This window comes from Stegostoma tigrinum, chromosome 27 (assembly GCF_030684315.1).
Source record: "Stegostoma tigrinum isolate sSteTig4 chromosome 27, sSteTig4.hap1, whole genome shotgun sequence".
Taxonomy (NCBI): Eukaryota; Metazoa; Chordata; class Chondrichthyes; order Orectolobiformes; family Stegostomatidae; genus Stegostoma; species Stegostoma tigrinum.
The window spans coordinates 30,171,944-30,196,212 of record NC_081380.1 but is presented as its reverse complement, the minus strand read 5'-3'; the positions used below and the strand labels follow the sequence as shown (position 1 = coordinate 30,196,212).

At 43.6% G+C, this 24,269-nt stretch overlaps 1 protein-coding gene across 3 annotated transcripts in view; it reads right to left on the bottom strand.

Annotated features, from left to right (window-relative positions):
• slc6a4a (solute carrier family 6 member 4a) overlaps window positions 1-19,601 on the bottom strand; it is a 71,704-nt gene extending 52,103 nt beyond the window's left edge. The window contains exons 1-6 of one of the 3 annotated variants that reach the window (XM_048557115.2): window positions 19,249-19,599; window positions 17,607-17,702; window positions 15,907-16,467; window positions 10,175-10,309; window positions 5,143-5,362; window positions 2,891-3,029 (exon numbers count right to left, since the gene is read on the bottom strand). In XM_048557115.2, coding sequence (XP_048413072.2) covers window positions 2,891-3,029; window positions 5,143-5,362; window positions 10,175-10,309; window positions 15,907-16,330 — 918 coding nt within the window. In that variant the 5' untranslated portion in view covers window positions 16,331-16,467; window positions 17,607-17,702; window positions 19,249-19,599. Of the gene's footprint in view, window positions 1-2,890; window positions 3,030-5,142; window positions 5,363-10,174; window positions 10,310-15,906; window positions 16,468-17,606 lie in introns of all 3 variants that reach the window. The other 2 variants (XR_007250049.2, XM_048557114.2) reach the window with 2 other exon arrangements.
• Between the last annotated feature and the right edge of the window lie 4,668 nt (window positions 19,602-24,269).

Genomic DNA, 24,269 nt, shown 5'->3' with positions numbered 1-24,269 from the left:
GAAGGGCATCATCACCCTCATTTACAAGAGGAAGGGGGAGAGGGAAGAAATTAAGAATTGGCGTCCCATTTCACTATTGAACGTGGACTACAAAATCCTGGCCAAGGTCATAGCCAACCGTGTCAGGTCTGTCCTAGAGTCGGTGATTCACCCTGACCAAACCTGTGCTGTGCCGGGCAGGAAGATCGCTGAGAGCCTCATGCTCATCAGGGATACGATCGCCTACGTGCAGGACAGGCGGGTGGACCAGGAGAAGGCCTTCGACAGGGTCTCTCGTGCTTACATGAGGGGTGTCCTCTCCAAATTGGGGTTCGGGGAGGGCATCCGCAATTGCATCCGGCAGCTCTACACCAACATCGTTAGCGCAGTCTCGATCAACGGGTGGGAATCGGACAGTTTTCCCGTCAGATCTGGAGTCAGGCAGGGCTGCCCGCTCTCTCCTGCCTTGTTCGTATGCTGCGTGGAGCCCTTCGCCGCATCCACCAGGAAGAACGTGAGCCTGAAGTGCGTGACTATCCCAGGCAGCGGAGGCCTTCAAGTCAGGGCCTCCCTTTACATGGACAATGTTGCCATCTTCTGCACCGATCGTCGGTCGGTGAGTAGGCTGTTGGACATCTGCGGCCAGTTTGAACTGGCCTTGGGTGCCAAAGTCAATAGGGGTAAGAGCAAGGCCATGTTCTTCAGGAACTGGGACGACCGCTCCTTCATCCCTTTACCGTCAGGACAGACTACCTGAAGGTGCTGGGTGTTTGGTTCGGTGGAGCTGGGGCGTGCACTAAGACTTGGGAGGAGCATATCACCAAACTGAAGCGGAAGCTGGGCAGGTGGACGCTCCGGTCCCCCTCCATCGTGGGTAAGAACCTGGTTGTCAGGTGCGAGGGGCTTTCGGTACTGTTGTATGTGGCGCAGGCCTGGCCTATTCCCTGGACCTGCGCCGCTGCAGTCACCCGGGCCATCTTCCACTTCATTTGGGGGTCGAGGATGGACCAGGTCTGCAGGGACACCATGTACAAAGACCTGGAAAATGGGGGAAAGGGCGTACCGAACGCCACCCTCACCCTGACGGCTACCTTTGTGTGCGGATGTATCAAGCTGTGCGTAGATCCTCAGTACGCAAACACCAAGCGTCACTACTTACTGAGGTTCTACCTGTCCCTGGTGTTGCGAAGGATGGGCCTGGCCTCGTTACCGCGGAACGCTCTGAGTAGTTGGACCGTCCCGTACCACCTGTCCTTCGTGGAGAAATTTTTGAAAGGAAACACCTTTGACCACAAGGCCGTCAGGCAGTGGTCAGCGCGTAGTATCCTCGAGACCCTTCGGGGGAAAAGGAGAGGGTGGATCCCGTTGTGTGGTTCCCCACGCAGACTGCCAAAGTCGTTTGGCAGAATGCCTCATCGCCAGAACTTTCAAACAAGCACAAGGACATTACTTGGCTGGCGGTGAGAGGGGCTCTGCCAATGAGATCCTTTATGCATACCCGGAATCTATGCGCCACTGCACGCTGCCGTCGGGGCGGCTGCCGGGGTGGGGGGGGGGGGGGAGGGGGGGGAGGGGAGGGGGGGGCGAGGGGGATGATGAGACTGTCTATCACCTCCTTCTGGAGTGTGCCTGTGCGCAGGAGGTCTGGAGGGGGATGCTGTGGTATTTGTCGAGGTTCGTCCTGAGCAGCTCCATGACACAGGACTCCATGCTCTACGGGCTGTTTCCCAGGATGCACACCGCGACCAACATCAACTGCGCCTGGAGGACAATCAATGCAGTGAAAGATGCTCTTTGGTCTGCCCGCAACTTGCTGGTCTGCCAGCTGAAGGAACTGACCCCGACCAAGTGTTGCAGACTGGCGCACTCCAAGGTCCAGGACTACGTGCTGAGGGACGCGCTAAAGCTTGGGGCAGCTGCCGCCAAGGCGCAGTGGGGAAAGACCACCGTATGAAACCCCTCGTCCAGAATAGAAACAAGGGCCCTATCTGGTAACTGGGCCCAGCTGGCGCCTTCCCCAACTGGTCAGGGGGCCAACAGGGACTGTGTGGGGAGACGACTGCCGGGGTATTTTCTTTGCTTTGTTTTTTTTCCTTTTTAGTTGGTGTACGTACCCGCTGGGTAACCCGGAGCGGCTTGCATAACTGGGTAGGTGTATAAATATGTTTTATTTTTTGTACATCTTATGCATAAAGTATATTTTTTCAAATAAAAATAAGTGACGAATCGTCTGAAAACGAACCTTCCAGCTCAGCGAGCAAACTTACATCCAGAACCTCAATCTGAGCTACAAATCTCCTCAAAATTTGTTAACAATTTTCATATCTTGTCCAGTGATGATATTATGCTCTTCCAAATTTCATTTGCTCCACTCAAGAAAATGAATGACTTTTTAATAATTTTTAAAATCTGCATAAGATTGGCTGTTCATGTCTATGTCTGCTGTGAAAATTGTAAGAATTAAAATGCAGCTACTAACTGCAAAATTTTACCAAAATAAATTACTGAAATGGTCTACATAACTTTACCAAGAATCATTAACTCATTAAAGGCAATATTGATCTTCTTCAGTTGCTCGTCCTGTGTCTAATTATTCAGTCCAATACTTTACATTTGATTTATTAACACAGTAATGGGTCCCATCTATTGCCTGGACGGTCTCCTCTCTGAGCAGCACAATGAGTGTGCGTGTATTAGATGGACTATAGCAGGGAAGTTCAGCACAAACTTCTGAAGGATAATTAGTGATGTGCAATAAATGTTGACCTTGACAATGATACTTCTAGCCCAAGAAAGTTATTTAAAATGCTAGATCAACACACACACACACATACACACACACACACACACACATACTCTCTCACACTCACACACAGACAGTCTCTTTTTCATATGATTTAGGTCCACCTACCTTTCCAGAAGTCTTTACACCTTTCCAAATACTAAAATACACCACAACAAATATAAAGAAGAGACAAAGTGCTAACTGCCAGCTGATGCCACCCAGGTCATCCAATCCGTTTGATTTGTTAACCTGAAGTACTTGGCGACTGCAATGAAAATAAATGTCACAGATTACAGCAATATTTTCAGATGTCAATTTGCAAACAAAATGCATCATTGATTTATTTTAGTCTCAAAGTTCCCTGGGTGATTTTGTTGCCTTACAATCTCTCATTCTCCTTCTTCCACAAGGCAATTAAAGATGGACGACAAATGTTGGCTTCACAAGTGATGAAGGAAAAGTTATCAGAGTGACAGAGAACTATAGGGCTGCTCTCTCATTAGGCTATTGATGAGTTTAACCTAACGGTCACCATGCCTCAGGCGAGGGTCAAGGTTAAGAATGTTGGACCCTTATGAAAGCCTCAGCAAGTGCAGGAATTAAACCCATGCCGTGTGGCATCACTCTGCATTGTAAACCAGCTATCCTACCAACCAGCCTAAAATGGTGAGATTTGCATCAAAGAAAATCTGGAACTAAAAGGTGGTCTAATGGCAGCTATTGTAAAAATCAATCTAATTCACTAATGTCCTCAGGAAAGCAACTGACATTGGAAAAGGAAATCAGGCAGAGTGTTAAACAGATTTCAACATAGCTACTGCCTTCTTTGTGCTGTTGCTCAATGTGAATTTCAGCATCAGCTAGACTTTTAGCTGGTTTGTTTTTTGCAGAACCCTAACATGCAGTCCCTTCTACTTTTCCTATTGTTTTTAAAATACAGAGTACAATAATATCAATGACGGAAGCGTCCACACCAACCTGTACTGGCTCTCTGTCCTCCAGTGGGTTGCTTTCAAGTTTCTCGTTCTTGTTTTGAAATAGCTCCATGATCTAAGCACACCCACCATAAATCTTCGCCAGCTTTACGTTCTAGCTCAGGTTGTTCTAAATCTGGCCTCCTCTGTATCCCTTCCAACTTGTGCTGCACTGTTGACTTGGTCATTATGTTTTTTCAAAAAAATCCTCTTTTGAGTGTGTTTATTAAAATACATCCACATACTTCAACAAGTGAGACTTTTCTAGGCACAAATATGCACATATCTAAGTGCAGTAACATCTTTTCACAGCCAGGGTCTAACATATTTTCTCAACTTTAAGAATGGAAAATGTTCTTAGTTAAGCCACATTAAGGTTTGAAATGCAGGGAGTAATGACTCTACCACTTGTTAGTGTGAGAAACTGGTAGAAGAAAGAGGGAGAAACCTTCCTGAGTGATGGAAACACAAATTTATGCATAACTATTCACATGAGAGATTGAAAAATCAATAAACAATGTCACTACTGTACAAGGAACTGTAATCGGATAAAGCCAAAACAGTGCCAAAGTGAAATAAAACGAAGGTCAGAATTGGGCAACAGCCAAAAGTCCACATGAAAGCAATTCTGACCCAAGTACATGTAGACAAATAATCACCGACAAAAAAAACTTATAATTAACTGAGGAACTGAATGCTTCAGTGATGATTTTATGAAATTTCCTATTTTTATATAGAAGCTTGTGGATTTCATGAATGTATATCCCTATACATCACAATCATATATCACACTATGTGAGCAGTGCATCGACAGTTTATGAAGAAGCGGATGATGACTGTAAAGAACAGTTGTGATGGGTTGGACTGCAGAATGGTATAAAATACACACTAAAGGTAATCTGACAGGACACACTTAATGATATTGTCTCTGCTGTTCCTTTACTGAAGGAGACAATGGCACTAAATTTCCTTCCCCCGCCGCAGAAAACGCTGCCTTTTTGTTGCTTTGAGAAAAGTCCAGGTGAATAGCTAGTATCCCAAACACTCTGCTCTTTTAGTACCACTATAAATTATCAAGTGCTACTCCCTGTCTACTGAGATATTCCCAGAATAATACAGCTCAGTAGGAGGCCATTCAGCTCATCATGACTGTGCTGACAACAATGGAAATCAAAATGGACTGACAATAGTACCTTGATCAAGCACTGACAAATGGATTCTGCAGTTTTGCTTTTAAAGTGACAATGATTCAGGCAGACTCTGCCAAGAGTCATTGGGTGGCATGAAGTTGGAAGTATTTTTTTCTATCTATGCTCCAGCTTCCTGAAACAGACTGGCAAGCCAGTTACTTAACTTGGCTGAGTTTTCTTGCCCGAAGCACAGCATCCAGTTACATGCACTTACATGTAAAACTCTTCTGCAGGAGAGGTGGAGTACTTGGTCCAGGTGATGTTATCTTTTACAAAGTATTGGGTGCAGTTCTGAGTATTCCATTTATTGTTACAGCTGGTCCATGGGAGCTCAGAAGTAAATGATGAGTAGAGGTAGTACAAAGCCCAGGCGATAATGGTATTGTAGTAAAAGGAAACATATAGTGCTACTATACAGATTGCATATCCAATCCCTACAAAGAATGAAAGGGGATAATGTTTGAAGGAATCTGGAAAAAGCAGAAGCTGAAGAACCATTACAATAGTTAGATATTTTACATATAAAAATCAACTAAGATTTCAGTTGATACCTGACTTCCCAACCTTGGTAACTGAAGTACAGAATAATAAAAAGGCAAAACAGCTCTAATGAAGCAGGGCTTAGCTTGCATTCAGTATTGTGTTTTACTGCTACTTTCTATGAGACAAATATTTCACAATGAGATTCTCAGCATGTATGATTGCAATGTTCAAGTGTGATTTTTGTTGTTTCTTTTGAGATAATATGAGAACACCCAGACAGCAATAAGTGAAGGTCCAAATTGAGTTATTGTGCCTGATTTTCGTTATCTGTAATGGAATTGGTTTTGGCTGGGTTAAATTCATTTTAATCATCACTTGCATCCCAATTACAATAGGAATGGAACACAAGTTAACCCACAATTCTAAGTCTCTCTTTACTCTAGACAGCGTATTTTCAAGCTCAAGTGACAAACAAGACATTCAGTGGCTGTGCACTAGCAATAGTTATAATAATAAAATTGACGATCAGAGGCAACTTTAAGACTTACTTACCTAAAACCTTGTAAACTGCACCTAGCTCTCTGTTAGAATTGGAGGAATGGAGAATTGTGTGGGAGGTTTCATGGTATGAACACATTTAAGAGTAAAATCATGAAAAGATTTAAAATTGAGGATAAAGATTGTGAATTTTAGTTGTTGGCAGAATGGAAATAATGTAGAATATTGAGGACAGGTGACAACTTTTGTGCTAGTTAGGATATGGGGAACAGAGAAAGCTCAGCAGGTCTGGCAGCATCTGTGGACAGAAATCAGAGTTAACGCTTCGGTTTGAGAGACGCTTCCTGAAAACTTCCTTAATTCTCTCTCAACAGATGCTGTCAGACCTGCTGTGTATCTCCAGCAATTTCTGCGTTTGTTTCTGATTTACAGCATCCACAATTATTTCGGTATTTTATGGTGAACAGAGTTTGGGAGGACCTGAAATTTAGACAGTATGCATGAAATTTAACATCTATGCCTGGATCTTTGATAACAGAGTATGAACCTCTGTCCTCATAAAAATTGACGTTTGATATTTTACTTTGTGCAACTAACACACAGTATAATCTGATCTAACCTAGTGAATAGCAGCAGCTAATTAAAATTTTTGAGGAGGCTTCACAAACGTCCTCAATAATAGGACAGCATGAAACTTCAGTACAATAGACAAAGCTGATGTATTTGCATCCATCATCAGCCAGAAATGCAGACTGGATGATGCAACTCAGCCTTCTTCTGAGGTTTCCAGCAATCAACCAATTCAATTCACTCTACACAACATCAATAAAGTGTAAAGACACCTGAAATTGAAAAGGTATGCACTCTGACAACATTCCAGCAATCATGCTGAAGAATTGTGCTCTAGAACTAGCCACGCTACTAGCCAAGTTGTTTTAGAATGGTTACAACACTGGCAGCTATCCAATAATTTGAAAAATTTCCAAGGTCCGCAAAAAAAACCAACAGAACACACACATAACCAACCACTTACTGCTCTATCAACTCATAATCAACAACAAAGTGTTGGAAGGGGTTGTCAATACTGGCATCAAACAGCACTTGCTCAGCAATGATCTGCTCAGTGGCACTCAGTCTGGGTTCGGGCAGGACCACCCAACTCCTGATCTCTTTACAATCTTGGTCCAAACAAGATCAAAATTGCTGAACTTCAAAGGTATGATGAGAGTGACTATCCTTGACATCAAACTGTGGCAAATCTAGAATCAATGGGAATCAGAGGAACTCTGCACTGGTTAGAGTCATACTTAGGGCAACAGAAGATGGTTCTAGTTGTTGGAGGTCAATCACCTCAGCTCCAGGACATCTCTGCAGGTGACCCACAGGGTAGTGTCCTAAGCCCAGCATATTCAGCTGCTTCAATGGCCTTCCCTCCAACTTGAAGGCAGCATTGGGGATGTTCACTGATGATTGCACAATGATTAGCACCATTCATGACTCCTCAGGTACTGAAGCAGCACGTGTTCATGTGCTGGACAAGTGTCAGGCTTGGGCTGATAAGTGGCAAGTATGAATTGCACCACACCAACGCCAAGCAACGACTGACTCAAACAAGAACGAATCTAACCGTTTCTCTGAAGAAGGGTCCCGACCCAAAACGTCAAACTTTCCTGCTCCTCTGATGCTGCTTGGCCTGCTGTGTTCCTCCAGCTTCACACCGTGTTATCTAAGGATCTAACCATTGTCACTTGCTGGTCAAAGGCATTACTATTGCTGAATCTCCCACTATCAACATCCTGGAGGATTACCACTGATGAGAAACTAAACTGGACTGGCTACATAAATACTGTGGGTACTGTAAGTAGGTCAGAAACTGTAAACTATGTGGTGAGTAACACCTCAGTGCCTGTCCAAGGAACAAGTCAGGAGTGGGATGAAATTCTCTCCATTTGCCTAGATGGATGCAGCTCCAACAATACTCAAGAAGCTCAATGCCACCCAGAACCAAGCAGTACACTTGATTGGCATTCTATTCACCACTTCCACATTTACTGTACCACAGTAGCAGACTGTAGCATTTACAAGATGCACTGCAGTAACTCACCCAGGCTCTTTTGACATCACTTTCTAAATCTGTGACCTCTGCCACCTACAAAGACAAGGGCAGCAGATGCATGGGAACGCCACTACTTCCAAGCCACACACCATCTTAACTCATAACTACATTGTCACTCCTTCATTGTTATTAGGTCAAAATCCTGGAATTTCCCATAACAACACCGTGGATTCACCCTGCACTAACCCCCTACAAGGCTTATGCAGAATCACTGATTAATCTTTGCTTGAAGCTCTTTGAGTATGAGTTCCCTGGTAGCAGGCAATGGCCTGCCCAACTGAAACTCATCACCTGAGCACTTTAAAAAAAAAGTCAGCAGGCTCTCGTAGCACAGTGACCCTATCTCTGAAATAAGAGGCCTGGGTTCAAGGCCCACCTGTTCCAGAGGTGTGTAATAACATTGATGAGCAGGTTAATAACAAAAGAAACAAAATAAAACAGGTCTGGAAGGCTCTTATGGCACAGTAGTAGTGTCCCAACCTCTGGGCTAGGAGATCTGGATTCAGGTCTCAGCTACTCCAGAAGTGTGCAGTAACATCTCTGACAATTGATTAGAAAATATAAATTAAAGCAGGCCTGCCTCTCTCTTATTGCTGATAGTGTGCATTGTCTATAACTGGTTTTGCACTTGAAGTATTCCATTGGAAGCATGGTACTTTATTGGTGGTTGTTAATTGAAGGAAAACAAAAACATGGTCATTCAGTGATGGCAAAAAAAAGTTAAGTTGTGCTGGTAACACTTTTCGATATAAATAAAATTAAAGCAGGTCAGCAAAGCTGTCTGTCTTGGTCGGAGACTATCCTACATATGCCATCGGTATTCTGATGTAGAACATGAAACAATATTCTTTTCCAAGATAATAAAATGTGAGGCTGGATGAACACAGCAGGCCCAGCAGCATCTCAGGAGCACAGAAGCTGACGTTTCGGGCCTAGACCCTTCATCAGAGAGGGGGATGGGGTGAGGGTTCTGGAATAAATAGGGAGAGAGGGGGAGGCGGACCGAAGATGGAGAGAAAAGAAGTTAGGTGGAGAAGAGAGTATAGGTGGGGAGGTGGGGAGGGGACAGGTCAGTCCAGGGAAGACGGACAAGTCAAGGAGGTGGGATGAGGTTAGTAGGTAGGAGATGGAGGTGCGGCTTGGGGTGGGAGGAAGGGATGGGTGAGAGGAAGAACAGGTTAGGGAGGCAGAGACAGGTTGGACAGGTTTTGGGATGCAGTGGGTGGAGGGGAAGAGCTGGGCTGGTTGTGTGGTGCAGTGGGGGGAGGGGACGAACTGGGCTGGTTTTGGGATGCGGTGGGGGAAGGGGCGATTTTGAAGCTGGTGAAGTCCACGTTGATACCATTGGGCTGCAGGGTTCCCAAGCGGAACATGAGTTGCTGTTCCTGCAACCTTCGTGCATCCCAAAACCAGCCCAGTTCGTCCCCTCCCCCCACTGCACCACACAACCAGCCCAGCTCTTCCCCTCCACCCACTGCATCCCAAAACCAGTCCAACCTGTCTCTGCCTCCCTAAACTGTTCTTCCTCTCACCCATCCCTTCCTCCCACCCCAAGCCGCACCTCCATTTCCTACCTACTAACCTCATCCCGCCTCCTTGACCTGTCCGTCTTCCCCGGACTGACCTATCCCCTCCTTACCTCCCCACCTATACTCTCCTCTCCACCTATCCTCTTTTCTCTCCATCTTCGGTCCGCCTCCCCCTCTCTCCCTATTTATTCCAGAACCCTCACCCCATCCCCCTCTCTGATGAAGGGTCTAGGCCCGAAACGTCAGCTTCTGTGCTCCTGAGATGCTGCTGGGCCTGCTGTGTTCATCCAGCCTCACATTTTATTATCTTGGATTCTCCAGCATCTGCAGTTCCCACTATCACTAATAAATATTCCTTTCCAGTCAGGTTATTCCATACCCACATACCAACACCGCAATGGTTGAAGAACGCAGCTCACCACCACCTTCTCAAGGGCAATTAGGGATGGGCAATAAATGTTGGCTTAGCAAATTATGCCCATATCCTACGAATTAATTAAACAAAAATCCATAGCTCTCAGAATTAATTCATGAACTATTATTCAAGCTACATTTTGCTTAAAATGACACCTATGAAAAGGAAAAAGGTTGAAGCAAGTATGAAAGAAAGTTGGCCTTACCTTTGAAAATTGGGCATATTTTCCTCCATATAGAAATTGCTCCATTTTTGTGATACTGTCCCAATGCTAACTCCATATAAAAGAGTGGGATGCCTCCAAACACAGCCATCAGGAGATAGGGGATGAGAAAGGCTCCTGGAATTTACAAAGTGTAATGACACCGTAAGCATTACCAAGACAATGAATAATCTTCAGAATGTGATGATTTTAACCCTGGCTTCTGGATTATGTGTTAATGACCTGTGCAAATTAGATAGCTATCAAATTTTAGCAAATCTTTTGAATGTTCAGATATTTGTTAGGATAAGTACATATTCAGAAGTCAATAATTCAGAATCCTTGATGAGTAAGTCAATGAACATGAGCCCAAGAGCCAGTATGGTTGTCAGAGAACTTGAATTCAGTTTACAATACTAGAAATGTTTTTTACAGCAAAGCACAAAGCTTCAAAATAGAGAACACAAGTTTAAACTACAACTGCTGGTAGCAATGAAAGAAAAAAAACTTGATTACGTTTGCAATAAGAATACACAATGGAGGAAAGACAATGATCAAATAAAATCATGAAAAGGGAAAACGATGTTTGATCTTAATAGGCTTGGAAATGTGAACTTCAGTGTGAAACTCATTTTAAGGCATCACATCCAAATTAGCAAAAACTCAGTGAGATTATCTTGTAACAGTGATAATGGGAACTGCAGATGCTGGAGAATCCAAGATAACAAAATGAGAGGCTGGATGAACACAGCAGGCCCAGCAGCATCTCAGGAGCACAAAAGCTGACGTTTCGGGCCTAGACCCTTCATCAGAGTGGAAGGGTCAGAGTGGAAGGGTCTGATGAAGGGTCTAGGCCTGAAACGTCAGCATCTTGTGCTCCTGGGATGCTGCTGGGCCTGCTGTGTTCATCCAGCCTCACATTTTATTATCTGAGATTATCTTGATTTGGTTTTCTTGATATTTCTTGATTTTTCATTCATAAAAGGAAGCATATGTGCCATACTTGCCTCAAAGATGCCTTCTGTCAATTTCATGGCAATTATTGCGTAATATTCAAATATGTTAATCATCCCAAGCAACTGAATCTCCTCTTTTTGTTACACATCATTCAAGTTATTTCACATCTTGGTTGTGTGTTTGATCATAGTAACCATAATTATAGAAATTTCGTAATGTAGAATATAAGGGCAGGAGGAGGCCATCCGGCCCCTCCAGTCTGCTCCACCATTCAATATGATCATGGATGATCATCCAACTCACTATCCTGTTCCTGTATTCTCCCCATGCCCTTTGATCTCTTTAGCCCAAGAATACACCTCGCTCCTTCTTGAAAACACTCAGTACTTTGGCCTCAATCACTTCCTGTAGCAGAGTTCCACAGGCTCACCACTCTCTGGGTAAAGACTCAGCATGATAATATTTACAGTACAGATATAATTTCAGATCACATGGGTTTCAGGGTATCTTTTCAATAAATTGCATTTTTAATAGAAGTCCATATTTAATACGCAATTATTCTATTTAATTACCAGCTTTTTGTAGAACTAATGTCTGGCTTGCAGCAGATGCCTCCCTGAAACAAATCTGTGATGATTGTAGGCAGAAGGAAGGTGTTGGAAATGCTTCCTACCACTTAATGACTGATCGCAAATACCTGAGGAACAGTTACATTTTGGAATCCTTGAGACAGTACCTAATTAACCTAATCCTAGAATACAATCAAAACTCAACACCTTGTTAATCCTAATCAACAAGGAAAAGTGTAACAATTCTCAAAATAATTTGCTTCACCCAACAACTATCCAAATTATTTATTGATATCATGGTCTAAAAGGTCCAAATGTAAGATTCAAGAGGGAATCATCTTACATATTGGTGCCTAGTGAGATGTTGTTTCTGATGCGAATTATTTGATTACATATTCTAACAGGGAATGAATATGATTCAGAAATACCCTGTGTCAAAGGAGGTGTGATATTCTCCACATGACTCAATTCAGACAGTCAATAATATAATGGCTTAAACATCCAGGCACGCCTGAGGGAATGAGAAACAAATGCAACCAAAACTAATAATTGTCAAGTACAGGGTATACTGGTACCAGAAGGTTTGGTAACCAGAATACATTGATTCAAATTAATTGGCAAAATTATCAGAGAGGAGATGAAAATGTATTTAAGCAGTGAGTTATCATGATCTGCTGAAAGAGTGGTGGGTACAGGTTCAATGTTTGAAAGGGCAGTGGATATGTAATTAAAAATCCGCAGCACTATAGGGAAACAGCAGGAAAGTTGAGATAATTGATTAACACTGTCAAGGGGCTGCACACACATAAGGGGCCAAATGGCTTCAGTCTGTGCACTATGGTTCTACGATAAGCATCATTGAATTGAAATATTGGCTATGTTTGATCATTAATTAGATTCTACAGCAGCAGGTGAGACAAAAGAAATATATTCTTTGTATGAAGATTTCAGTTTTCCTGGCTTGTTACTTTCTTTTTAAAAGCGATATGTGGAAAAATTATATAATAATTTAATATAATATAATTTGTAGTGCCAGAGATGCAAATTACACTTATCATCAGTACTACTTCCATCATTTATTTTTCATTTTGTAACCTGTCTGTAATATATTGTCACATTGATTATTACAGTCCAAGCTATTTTGTGGTATAAAACTGAAATCCCTCTTGATACATATGATCCAAATACAAATTACAATTGTTGAAAGAAATATGATGTCTGAATTCACTGCTAAGCCAAATGTAATTAATCCATTGCTAAATTTCATCAATGAAGTTGTCTAATTAGTAGTCGGGTCAATTTGAGTGAAATGTCTTATTTAGTATTTCCATTTTATGTCATGTAAATGACCGACAGGATGATTTAAATGGCTTTCAATGTAATGTTCTGATCTTTCTACCCTTGCCTTGTGCAATATTTAATCCTCAGCATGGTCATGATTCAAACATAGCAGTCACTGCTAAGTGGTGTGTTTAATCAAGGTTAATAATAACATGAAAGTTTCAAAACACACAGGTCATCACAAGTTATATTTATATAGTGCCCTTACAAAATGCATTGGGGTTTCCTTTTATTTCCCCAAACGGGACAGCAGCAGCAAACTGGCTCCATAAAAACAAATTCTGCATGTATTTCTTTTTCTCTCTACTACTGTCAATTGTTGCTGGGGTACAGCTCCATGGACGCTGGAATTTTCCCAGAAACTCACACTGATGACCAGTTTTAATGAGAGTTTAAAAATATGGGTATAAACATGCTGTTACTGACAGGATGAGAGATAAAGGAACATGGTCATTACCACGGCTGACCTTCTCACATCCTAAACAGGAATCACTGGTTAAAAATAGTTCAGACAAGATATCTTTTCTCTGCTTCTCCAGCTTGGGAAAGGAAATCAAAATTTAGGTGGCCCCTGCAGAGATAGGTTAACTTTAAACAGATGTAAAATGGACCTTGAACCTTTGTGGTCTGGTTCAGCACCACATAGGGCAGCATACTGACCTACCCACTCACTGAAGCAGCTTTGGCAGACTGGTCAGTCTTAGAACATGATGATGACGTTCTACACAGTGGAACAAGTTACCTGAACACTACATAAGATGACCTGCTGAAGTTAATCTAGAATTCACACTTTAAAATAATATCACCGACATTTATTGACTACAGGAGCGGGAAAAGTTTCTATAATTAAGGGATAAATATTATTTTTTCATGTAACCATTTATTATGGAAAAGTTGCTGGCTGATTAGCTAGTTCTGGTGTGGGAATGATTCCACATAATGCCATGCGCTTCTGTTTTAAATAATATTAATAGATGTATTAATATTGTTAAATACTAAGCTGTAACATTCATTTGGGAAGCAGAAGGCAGATCAAAGTTGCTGAATAACGTAGGTTAATTATATTATTGTAGCAAAAAATAGGAACTGTGTATTCACAGTAATGATTAGGGAAACACTTCCGACTAGAAAATAATGTTTAATCTAGTTACCATTTCACAAACATTATGGAAATCTAAAGATGAATGTTTGCAAAGAAAATAAAAGAACTGTGGATGCTGAAAATCAGAAACAAAAAATTGCTGCAAAAGCTCAGTAGGTCTGGTAGCATCTATAGGCAAAAATCAGAGTTAACATTTCACATCCAGTGAACCTTCTTCAGATAGCTTGAGTCTGAAGTTTCTTTTTTGAAAGCCCTGGAGTTTGTTTGAAAGGGCTAACTGCCCTTATTGTTACAACATCCCCTTTTCACAAGGACCAAACAACACAAGATTGTTAGAGAATCACAGAATCCCTACTGTGTCGAAGCAAGCTATTCAGTCCATCAATGGCCACTGAACAGCATCTTACCCAGACTCACCCTCCAACCCTATAACTCTGCATTTCCCATGGCTAATCCACATCTCCTGCACATCCCTGGACACTGTGGGCACTTTAGCGCAACCAATCCACCCTAACCTACATCCGCCATGGTGGCTCAGTGGTTTGCACTGCTGCCTCACAGTGCCAGGAACCCGGTGTTGATCGCACCCTTGGGCAGCTGTCTGTGTGGGGTTTGAACATTCTCCCTGTGTGTGCGTGGATTTCCTCCGGGTGCTCCGGTTTCCTCCCACAGTCCAAAGATGTGCAGGCTAGGTGGATTGGCCATGCTAAATGTGTTCAGGGATGTGCAGATTAGGTGGGTTCTGGGGAATGGGTCTGGGTGGAATGATCTGAGGGTCGATGAGGACTGGTTGGGCTGAAGGCCCTGTTTCCACACCGTAGGTATCAATTATGACGATTTCTATGATCTTCAGATCGAGGGAGGAAACCCACAAAGACGCAGGGAGAATGTGCAAATTCCACACAAACAGTCACCTGAGGGTAGAACTGAACCCAGGTCCCTGGCACTGTGAGGCAACAGTGCTATCCATTGAGCTACCCCAAAGATTGGACAGAGAAGGAAATATAGCCGAAGGATATAGCTGAGGATTAGGGTTAGGGTTAGGTTTTTTTCAGTGGCATAGATAACAAACAGTTACCACAAGGCACAGATTGAAGATAATTGGCAAAAGAACATGAGGTATGATGAGGAGAATCATTTTTGAAGGACATTGTGAATGTACTGTTTAACTGGATTGTGGAAACAGATTTAGTAGTAACTTTCAAAATAAATACTTATTATAGTCATACAGCACAGAAACGGACTCTTCAATCCAACCAGTCCATACCAACCATAATGCCAGACGAAACTAGTCCCACCTGCCTGCCCTTATCCTCCAAACCCTTTCTTATTCATGAACTTCTACACATACATTTTAAACGTTGGAACTGTAGCTACATCCACCACAAGTTCATTCCACATACAAACGACTCTCTGTGTAAAAAAAAGCCCCATCCAGCCCTTTCAAATCTTTCTGCTCTCACCTTAAAACTATGTCCCTGGTCTTGAAATCCCCCACCCTAAGGAAAAGATACCTGCCATTTACCCTAGCTCTATCCCTCTTGATTGTATAAGCCTCTATAAGGTCACCCCCAGCCTCCTACCACCCGGTGACAAAGGTAACAGGTTTGGGGGAGGAGGGAATGGCAGGAGGAGTGGAACCAACAAACAGTTGCTGGACTTGCGTCAGGAAGGGTCAGTGGACCCGAAACGTTAACTCGGATTCCTCTCCACAGACGTTTCTTTCTTCCTGCAATTCCTGGTATTATTATTATTCGAGCACTTACCGCCCCCGTTCTGGTACGCGATGTAAGGGAAACGCCAGACGTTGCCCAGGTCCACCGCGTAGCCGATGACCGAGAATAAGAAGTCGGCTTTTTTGCTCCAGGTTTCCCGGGCTGTAGCCGGCGCCTTGTCGATCTCCTGCAGCGGCGTTGAGGCCAGGGGAACAGCTCGGTCTCCATCGCCGGGGCTGCTCCGTCCCCCTGGGCTCTGCACAGCCGAGTACCCATTGAACATACGGCCCGCGTCCCCTTTCTCCAAGCTGCCGGAGGGTGACTTATCGTCGTCTTCGGAAAGCTTGTGGCCGGAAATGGAGTTCTTAATCAACACGCCATTCTCCTTGTAATCCTCGTCTTTAATGGGCTCCGAGCCCTCTTTTTCGGAGTTGAGGGGAGAGATCTCGTTGTTTAGGGGGAGAATCACCGCCATTCCTCTGCTTTAACAGACCTCTTTGATGTCCATTGGCAGCAAGAACTCTCCTTGCTTCAGCAGGTCAAGCCGCACCGGGTGGTACCTGGTCCCGGGTCAAAGTTGCTGCACTGTTCCGCTGGGATTTCCGTACTCACCTGGACATTGTACACACAGAGACACAAAGTATCAACACGAATTGAACAAGCAACACAAACCTGAGTTCCAGCATCTCTTATACAGAAAGTTAAGGCGTTTCCTATATCAACAAGGCGAAGCAATGTTTGTATGACACGATAATACCGCACGACACACGCAGATAAACGAAAGGAATTGGTGCGTTAAAAAAGTTCGCCCGAAACCCTGATAATAGTCTGTTTCACTTACGCTTTTACTCTTAAGTACGAGAACATACACTGTGTAAAATAAAGCGTGACTAATACAGGTTAGGTTGTTTGTGCGAGAAAACTGTAACCCGTCTCCTGAGAAAGACGCGTTCGTTTATCTACATTGAATGTACGTTGCTCGACTCCTTCTGAAACTCTTAAGTGTTGGAATTGACTACCTTCTGAATATGAACTTACCTATCCCCTGTTGATTGATCTGCAGAGAAACGCCAGCTATGTAACAACACAAACCAGACGTAACCTTGCAGATGGCTATCACCGATCTTGTTAAACATCTTAAAAATGACTGTGGGGGCCTATCAACATGTTCAAAATATTCAATTTTTATTTTATAAATACTAACTCTTCAAGAGGACTAATCGATAATTGTAAGTGTGATGCAAGTGGAAATTCCCAGGTGTGCTAACAGATATTTAATGAATAAGTTCCAGGAGTTTTTGTTTTGAAATCGAAAAGTGCTTTTTTGTGTTAAAAGGGATGGGAGCATCGCCCTAACATAGGCAGCCGTGGTGTTCCCTTTAGTGATCACGCTTTTTCAGTCCTATCTATCGCTGCAAACACACTGGAGACGGATTGGAAATTGGTAGTTAACTCTCCCATCACTCCCTTAGAAATAAGACCAATGCCATCGTTAGTGATCCGAGGTTCCTCAGTGTACCGTGGCAGCATTACATTCTCCCCATACAATACTTTAATGTAAATACAGACGTTTCGATTAGTTTTGGTGATAGGTCGATGAGGAATGGTGTTATGAAGAAATACGAATTCCAAATATATTTCCCATTTACAAAACTTAACCTAATGTCCAGCCGCTGTTTCATGTTCGATCGTTTTCGGCGATTGCCCGTGCTCAGGTATGTGTGTCTGATTTAGATTTGGATTATCGATACCTGCTTTAAGGTTCCGCTGTTTTTGCTGGATCTCTTTCAGATGCTAAAGAGCGGTCACAGCTGACAAGTTGAATCTGGAACTGTTCGTGTGGCGTCCTGAAATGTTATCAAAACATAAAGGCGCAGGTTGTAAAAACAATCTGAACTAGTTTCTCTAACTGGTCAGCTTGGATAAAGCAAATAACTGTGCCTTCACATCTGGACTCCTAACAACATAAACAAGCAATGCCAGTCAGAGTTCAGGCACAATTGTAAACAATCACCCGGGGCATTGCACAGGGCTGCAAAAACACAGCCAATTCCTCCCGCGGGGGTCACCGATAAAATTGCGAAATTAGAAATTAAGAAATAGAATCAACAAATCATTTGAAGGCTGTTGCCGGCCTGTCGGGGATCTGTTTTCGACGGCATAGCGAAAATACTGCAGATGCTGGAAATCTGAAACAAGCACAGAGAATGCCGAAGAAACACGGCAGGTCTGGCAGCATCTGTGGACAGAGAGAAACAACGTTAACATTTCGAGTCCATCATGATTTCTTCAGGACTATTTTCAGACTGGGGTGTCTACTGTGACGACGCTTCATTTTCTAACAGTACGATTTCCCACAATTACACACTCGCCGGTAACTTCGTCGCAAATTTATAAGTGACTCCAGTCAGCTGCCTTTGAAATGACAAGCGGAGAAATCCAGGACTGTTGACCATCAAACACGTCAAATTTCTCTTGGCTTTCCTCTCCTAAAACACTCGTTAAAACCTTCCCCCTAACCAAAATGTTCAACACGTCATCCAATACCTGCTTACTGTATCAGAGACAATAGGAACTGCAGATGCTGGAGAATCCGAGATAACAAAGTGTGGAGCTGGACAAACACAGCAGGGTTCATCCAGCTCTACACTTTGTTACCTGCTTACTGTAGCTCGGTTCCGATTTTTGATCAGGTTCCCGTTAAATATGTTTCATTATATGAAAGACGCCACAGAAGCGTCGTTTCAGTCAGGTATAGGGTGTTCGTTTCCTGATTAGTTATTGAAATTGAACAAAACTAGAAGTAAATCAACACTCCCAGTCGTTCTCTAGTTTTGAAAAGCCCGCGATACGCTCGCTATTGTACTTAAAATTTATTGCTAAATCCCTGACAGCTTAAGTCATTAGCAGTGCATTTTGCATCCTCATTCGCCCAGGAGTGCAGGAATTACATTTGCTGCGTACATCATGCTTTTTACGGCCTCAAAGGCGTTTTACATCTGACTAAGCGCTTTTTAAAAACTGTAATCACTGGTACAACGTAGATGAGCACCGTCCTTTTTAACTGCATTCGTTTAAAGCCCTCAATTAACATTTTGCAATAAATTGCCTTGTACCGGTAATAAAGTACTTATCTTGAAGATACAATGAGTCCAGCAGATTTCAATGTGCTGGCAATGAAGTTACCTGTACTGTGAAGCCTCATCTTCTCCGCTTACTTCCTCGCATTTGGAGCACAGTCTTTTAATGGTACCCGAGGCACTGGGGCAAGACTCGGTCGCATTAATTGCGAACAGCCGGCTTCTTTATTTTCTATGATTTCCTGAAACAGCCCGCAAAAGAATGAAAAAAAAAATGCTATCTAGAAGCTGTTTGAACACAAACAACACTTACCTGTGGCTGAGTTTGGACAGTCAAGCGGAAGTTTGTTCATGAACTTGTGCTGATTTCGTGCTGTGGGCGACCCGAGATGGACTGGTCAACACTTCCCAGGAAATATGGGCAATCCAACATATTTCAGAGCTTTTGTAGACGAGCTGTCTCACATGGTTTGATTTTCAGATAATCTGGCTGCCAAAGAGCTCTTTAGCGCGTTATTCACGTCACATTAACTCAAGCAAAGTTTATGTTTTACACACAGCGCTCTACACTTTGGCAAACGAGGACGGTCATTGATTTTTTTCCCCCCTCTCTTCCGTGAGTTGGTTCGCAAGGATCCAGTATTCGGACCTGTTAGAATGCTGCTAACCAACAGCGATCCTACGGTGACCTTATGTTTGCATAAACTAGGTTGAAGTTAGGTTACTAATCCGTACCTTTATCTAAGGAATGCTACAATATCAACCCCTTCAAACAATGGCTGCATGTTCTTAATCATATAAAGATATGAAGATTTAAAGTCTGTGCATAGCTAGGTTGTATTTGAATGGCTTTCTTTGGACGTTTCAACTTGCGCAGGTAAGTGAGAAAAGTGAGAATCATGCAATCTACATCTCTAGCTGTCATTCAACTTTTTATTCATTGGACAAGAACAAAAGTAATGTTTGTCGAAACAGAAGTTTGTAGCTTCACAGAGTTGGAAGAATGATGTGCAGACCACTGTCATTTTTAATAGAAATTTGGTTCAATGAGGTATTAAAAGTTTAAATAATTCGCCGTATCGTTCTACCATAGCGGCGGATACAATGGTGATACATTTGAAATGTCCGGCAGTTCCGGCAATGCAAAACTTGCTAATAGCATAGTCACTCTCAGCAGTCATTCAATTATTTATTGTCGAAAAGTCGCCACCCTTCAGGAGATCGGGGTATTGCAGACAGCTCAAACGTATCTCATGCAGTGCATGGCCGGGAAAAGGTTTTTGCTGCAATTAAACGGTATTTACATGTGAGGCGTGTGCATATTTTCTGCAACTTTGACCTTCAAGTGAACTTTGGCCAAAACAGATGGCTTTCGTTTTAGAGCTCTTCTCTAAATGTAGAAACTCCATATGCCTGAGCAAAACCAAATGCACATTGGAGCGTGCAGCAATTCCAAAGTGTTAAAGTTGCCTCTAAAGGAGCAACGAGAATACTACCGGAAATCACATCGTCGCGCCATTTCTTAAAATAGAATGATATCACAGGTGTGTTTGGATTAAAGGTATCTTATTCATAGCGTTGCCTACAAAACAAGAATGAATGCCTATGTTATAGCTCGCTCAATTCAGGGACGTGCCCGTCAGGAAAAGCAGACAAAAATTGCCCATCCGTGATTGCCGTTGAAAAGGTGGTGGTAAGCTGCCACTTAAACCTCTGCACTCCATGCCATGTAGGTACCCCATATGCTGTTAGGTAGGCACCTCCAGGATTTTGACCGAAGGATAGTGAAAGAAAGCAATGTGTTACCACATGGCCTTCAGTAGTTCAAGAAGTTGGCACAGCACCTCAATGATAATTGGGCACAGGCAACAAATGCTGGCCTAACCAATGCTGCCCAAACATTGCAAACAAATAAATCATTAAAACGAATCAGTAATCGGTCTCACCCTGAGAGGGAACACGGATGCATTGGTAGATCCTTGCATATGCTGTTCTAGTTTTTCTAGATGGTGGAGCCTCCAGCCTGGGTATCTTGCTGCAATATACCCTGCAGACAATGTGTAGTGCACTCAAGGTATGTAGATATTAGAGAGTGTGACTATTTAATTCATGTATAGGGTTTCACAGCACACCTGACTTGTGAATAGATATGTTGGGGAGTCAGGAAGTGTCATGGGATATCCAGCTTCAGACCTGCTCCAGTGGGAGCAGCTACCTCCCTCGACATGTGGTGTTGCCAATAATAATGAATAGCCGTAGTATATATGTGGCTGTTCTAGTTGGATTTTAATCACTAACAGTAGGAGCAGCATCAGGCATACTTAAAAATTAGGTGTCATCCTGGTGAAGCAACCAAACTGAACTACTTACATGCACACAGCATGTGGAGTAAGTGATAGACAGAACTAAGCAATCCCATAACCAATGAATCAGATCGAAGCTCTACAGTCCTGCAATTTCCAGTCAGGAATAGTGGTGGTCAATTAAACAACTCACTGAAAGAGTAGGATCCACAAATACCCTCATCCTCAATGATGGAAGAAACCAAAACATCAGTGCAAAATATAAAGCTGAAGCATTTGTAGCAATCGTCAGCCAGAAGTGGCAAGTGGATGATCCATCTTGGTCTCCTTCATTGACCCCCAGCACCACATTTGAGGAGCCCTAGCAAAAATTAAATCAGTGGGTATTGGGGACAAAGTCTCCACTGGTTGGAGTCATACTTGGCACATAGGAAGATGGCTGTGATTGCTGGAGGACAATCATCTCAGCTTCAGGACATTTCTACAGGAGTTCCTCAGGGTAGTGACCGAGGCACAACCATCTTCAGCTGCTTCATCAATGACATTCACTCCATCAAAATGTCAGTAGTGGGAATGTTTGCCGATGATTACACAATGTTCAGCACCATTTGTGACTCCTCAGATACTGAAGTAGTCCATGTTCAAGTGCAACAAGATCTGGACAATATCCAGTTGAGGGCTGACAAATGGCAACTAACATTCATGACACACAAATGTCAGGCAATGAATATATCCAATAAGAGAGATTCTAAACACCACCCCTTGCCATTCAATAATGTTACCATCACTGAATCCTTCACTGTCAACATCCTGGGGTGAACATTTGCCAGGAATTCAACTGGACTTGCCATATAAATATTTTTGCTGCAAGAGCAGGTCAAAGGCTAGAAATACTAAATTGAGGAACTCACCTCCTGACTCCCCAAAGCCTGTCGACCATCTACAACATAAAAGTCAGGAGTGTGATGGAATACTCCCACTTCTCTAGATGGATGTAGCTCCAAAAACACTCAAAGAGTTTGACACCATCAAGAACAGAGCAGCCCATTTGATTACGCACCACACCCACATGCTATCCACTCCATCCACCACTGATGTAAAAAAGCCCAGTGTGTACTATTTACAAGATGCACCGCAGAAATTCACCCAAGATCCTCAGACAGCACCTTCCAAACCTATGACCACTTCCGTCTAGAAGGGCAAGGACAGCAGAAACATGAAAATACCATCACCTACAAGTTGGAGATGGCAGGAACTGCAGATGCTAGAGTCAGAGTCAATACAGTGTGGAGCTGGAGAAACACAGCAGGTCAGGCAGCATTAGAGGAGCAGGAAAGTTGACATTTTGGGTCAGGACCCTTCATCAGGACAGGGGAGGGGAGACGGAGCTGGGAAATAAAAGGGGGAGGAGGGGTGGGGCTGGGGTGAGGTAGGTGAGATGGTGATAGGTAAATGCAGGTAGCGGTAGTGGGGATCGGTCAGTGGGAAGGATAGGGTGGGTAGGTAGGAAAGAAGATGGACAGGTAGTATCAGGTCAGGAGGCAGGGATGAGAGGGAGGTTTGGACATGGGATGAGGCTGGTGTGGGGAGATTTTAAAACTGGTGAATTTTATGTTCACGCCATTGGCTGTAGGCTCCTGAGGCGGAATACAAGGTGTTGTTCCTCCAGTTTCTGGGTCGTGTCATTGTGGCACTGGAGGAGACCCAGGAATGGACATGTTGCCAAGGGAGTGGGAGGGGAGTTAAAATGGTTGGCAACTGGAAGGTGTTGTTGATTATAGCATACAGACTGCAGATGCTTGTGAATCAGTCACCAAGTCTGTGTTTGGTCTCACCGATGTGGAAGAGGCCACATCGGCAGTACCCGATACAGTAGATCAGTTGGAAGATGTACAGGTGAACCTCTATCGGAAATGAAAAGATTGTCCTGGGCAATGGATGGAGGTGAGAAAGGAGGTGTAGGGGCAGGTGTAGTACCTCCTGTGGTTCCAGCGAAAGGTGCTGAGTGTGGTGGGGTGTGTGGGGTGGACGAGGGAGTCATGGAGTGAGTGGTCCCTGTGTAAGGCAGATAGGGATGGGGAGGGAAATATCTCTTTGGTAGTGGGGTCATACTGTAGGTGGCAGAAATGACGGAGGATGATATGCTGGATGCAGAGGTTGGTGGGGTGGTAAGTGAGTATATGGGGGACTCTTTGTTATTATTGTTGGGGGGAGGGACAGAAGTGCGGGAAATGCAAGACATTCGTTTAAGGTCATTTCGGATCAATGGAGGGGCAAAGCTGCGATCCTTGTAAAAGCAGGACATTTGCAATGTGCGGGAGCCGAACATTCCATCTTGGGAACAGATGTGGTGGATTTGGAGGAATTGGGAGTAAGGGATCGCCTTCTTGCAGGAGGGTGGGTTAGAAGAGGTGTAGCCAAGGTAGCTGTGGGAGTCGGTGGGTTTGAAATAGATGTTGGTGCTGAGACAGTTACCAGAGATGGAGACAGAGCGGTCTAGTAAGGAGAGGGAGGTATCATAGATGGTCCAGATGAATTTGAGGTTGCGATGTAAGGCAAACTGTCAGTCCTCAGCAAAGGACTCACATTCATTCCCCTGCACTCACACATGAACAAATTCTATCTCAGGTCTAAGACAATCTTTCCATGTCTGACCGGGGTTTTCCTGTACATCCTCCAATCTGGTCTACTGTATCCGTTGTTCTCGATGTGGCCTTGTCTGTATTGAGGAGACCAAACACAGACTTGGTGACTGATTCACAGAGCATCTGCGGTCTGCATGCTATAATCAACAACACTTTCCAGTCATCAACCATTGTAACTCCCCTCCCACTCCCTTGGCGACATGTCCATCCTGGGCCTCCTCCAGTGCCACAATGATGCAACCTGGAAACTGGAGGAACAATATGTCATATTGGGAGCCTACAGGCCTATGGCCTTGAACATAGAATTCACCAGTTTCAAAATCTCCCCACACTCAACCTCATCCCATATCCAACCTGCCCTCTCATCCCCGCCTCCTTGACTTGAT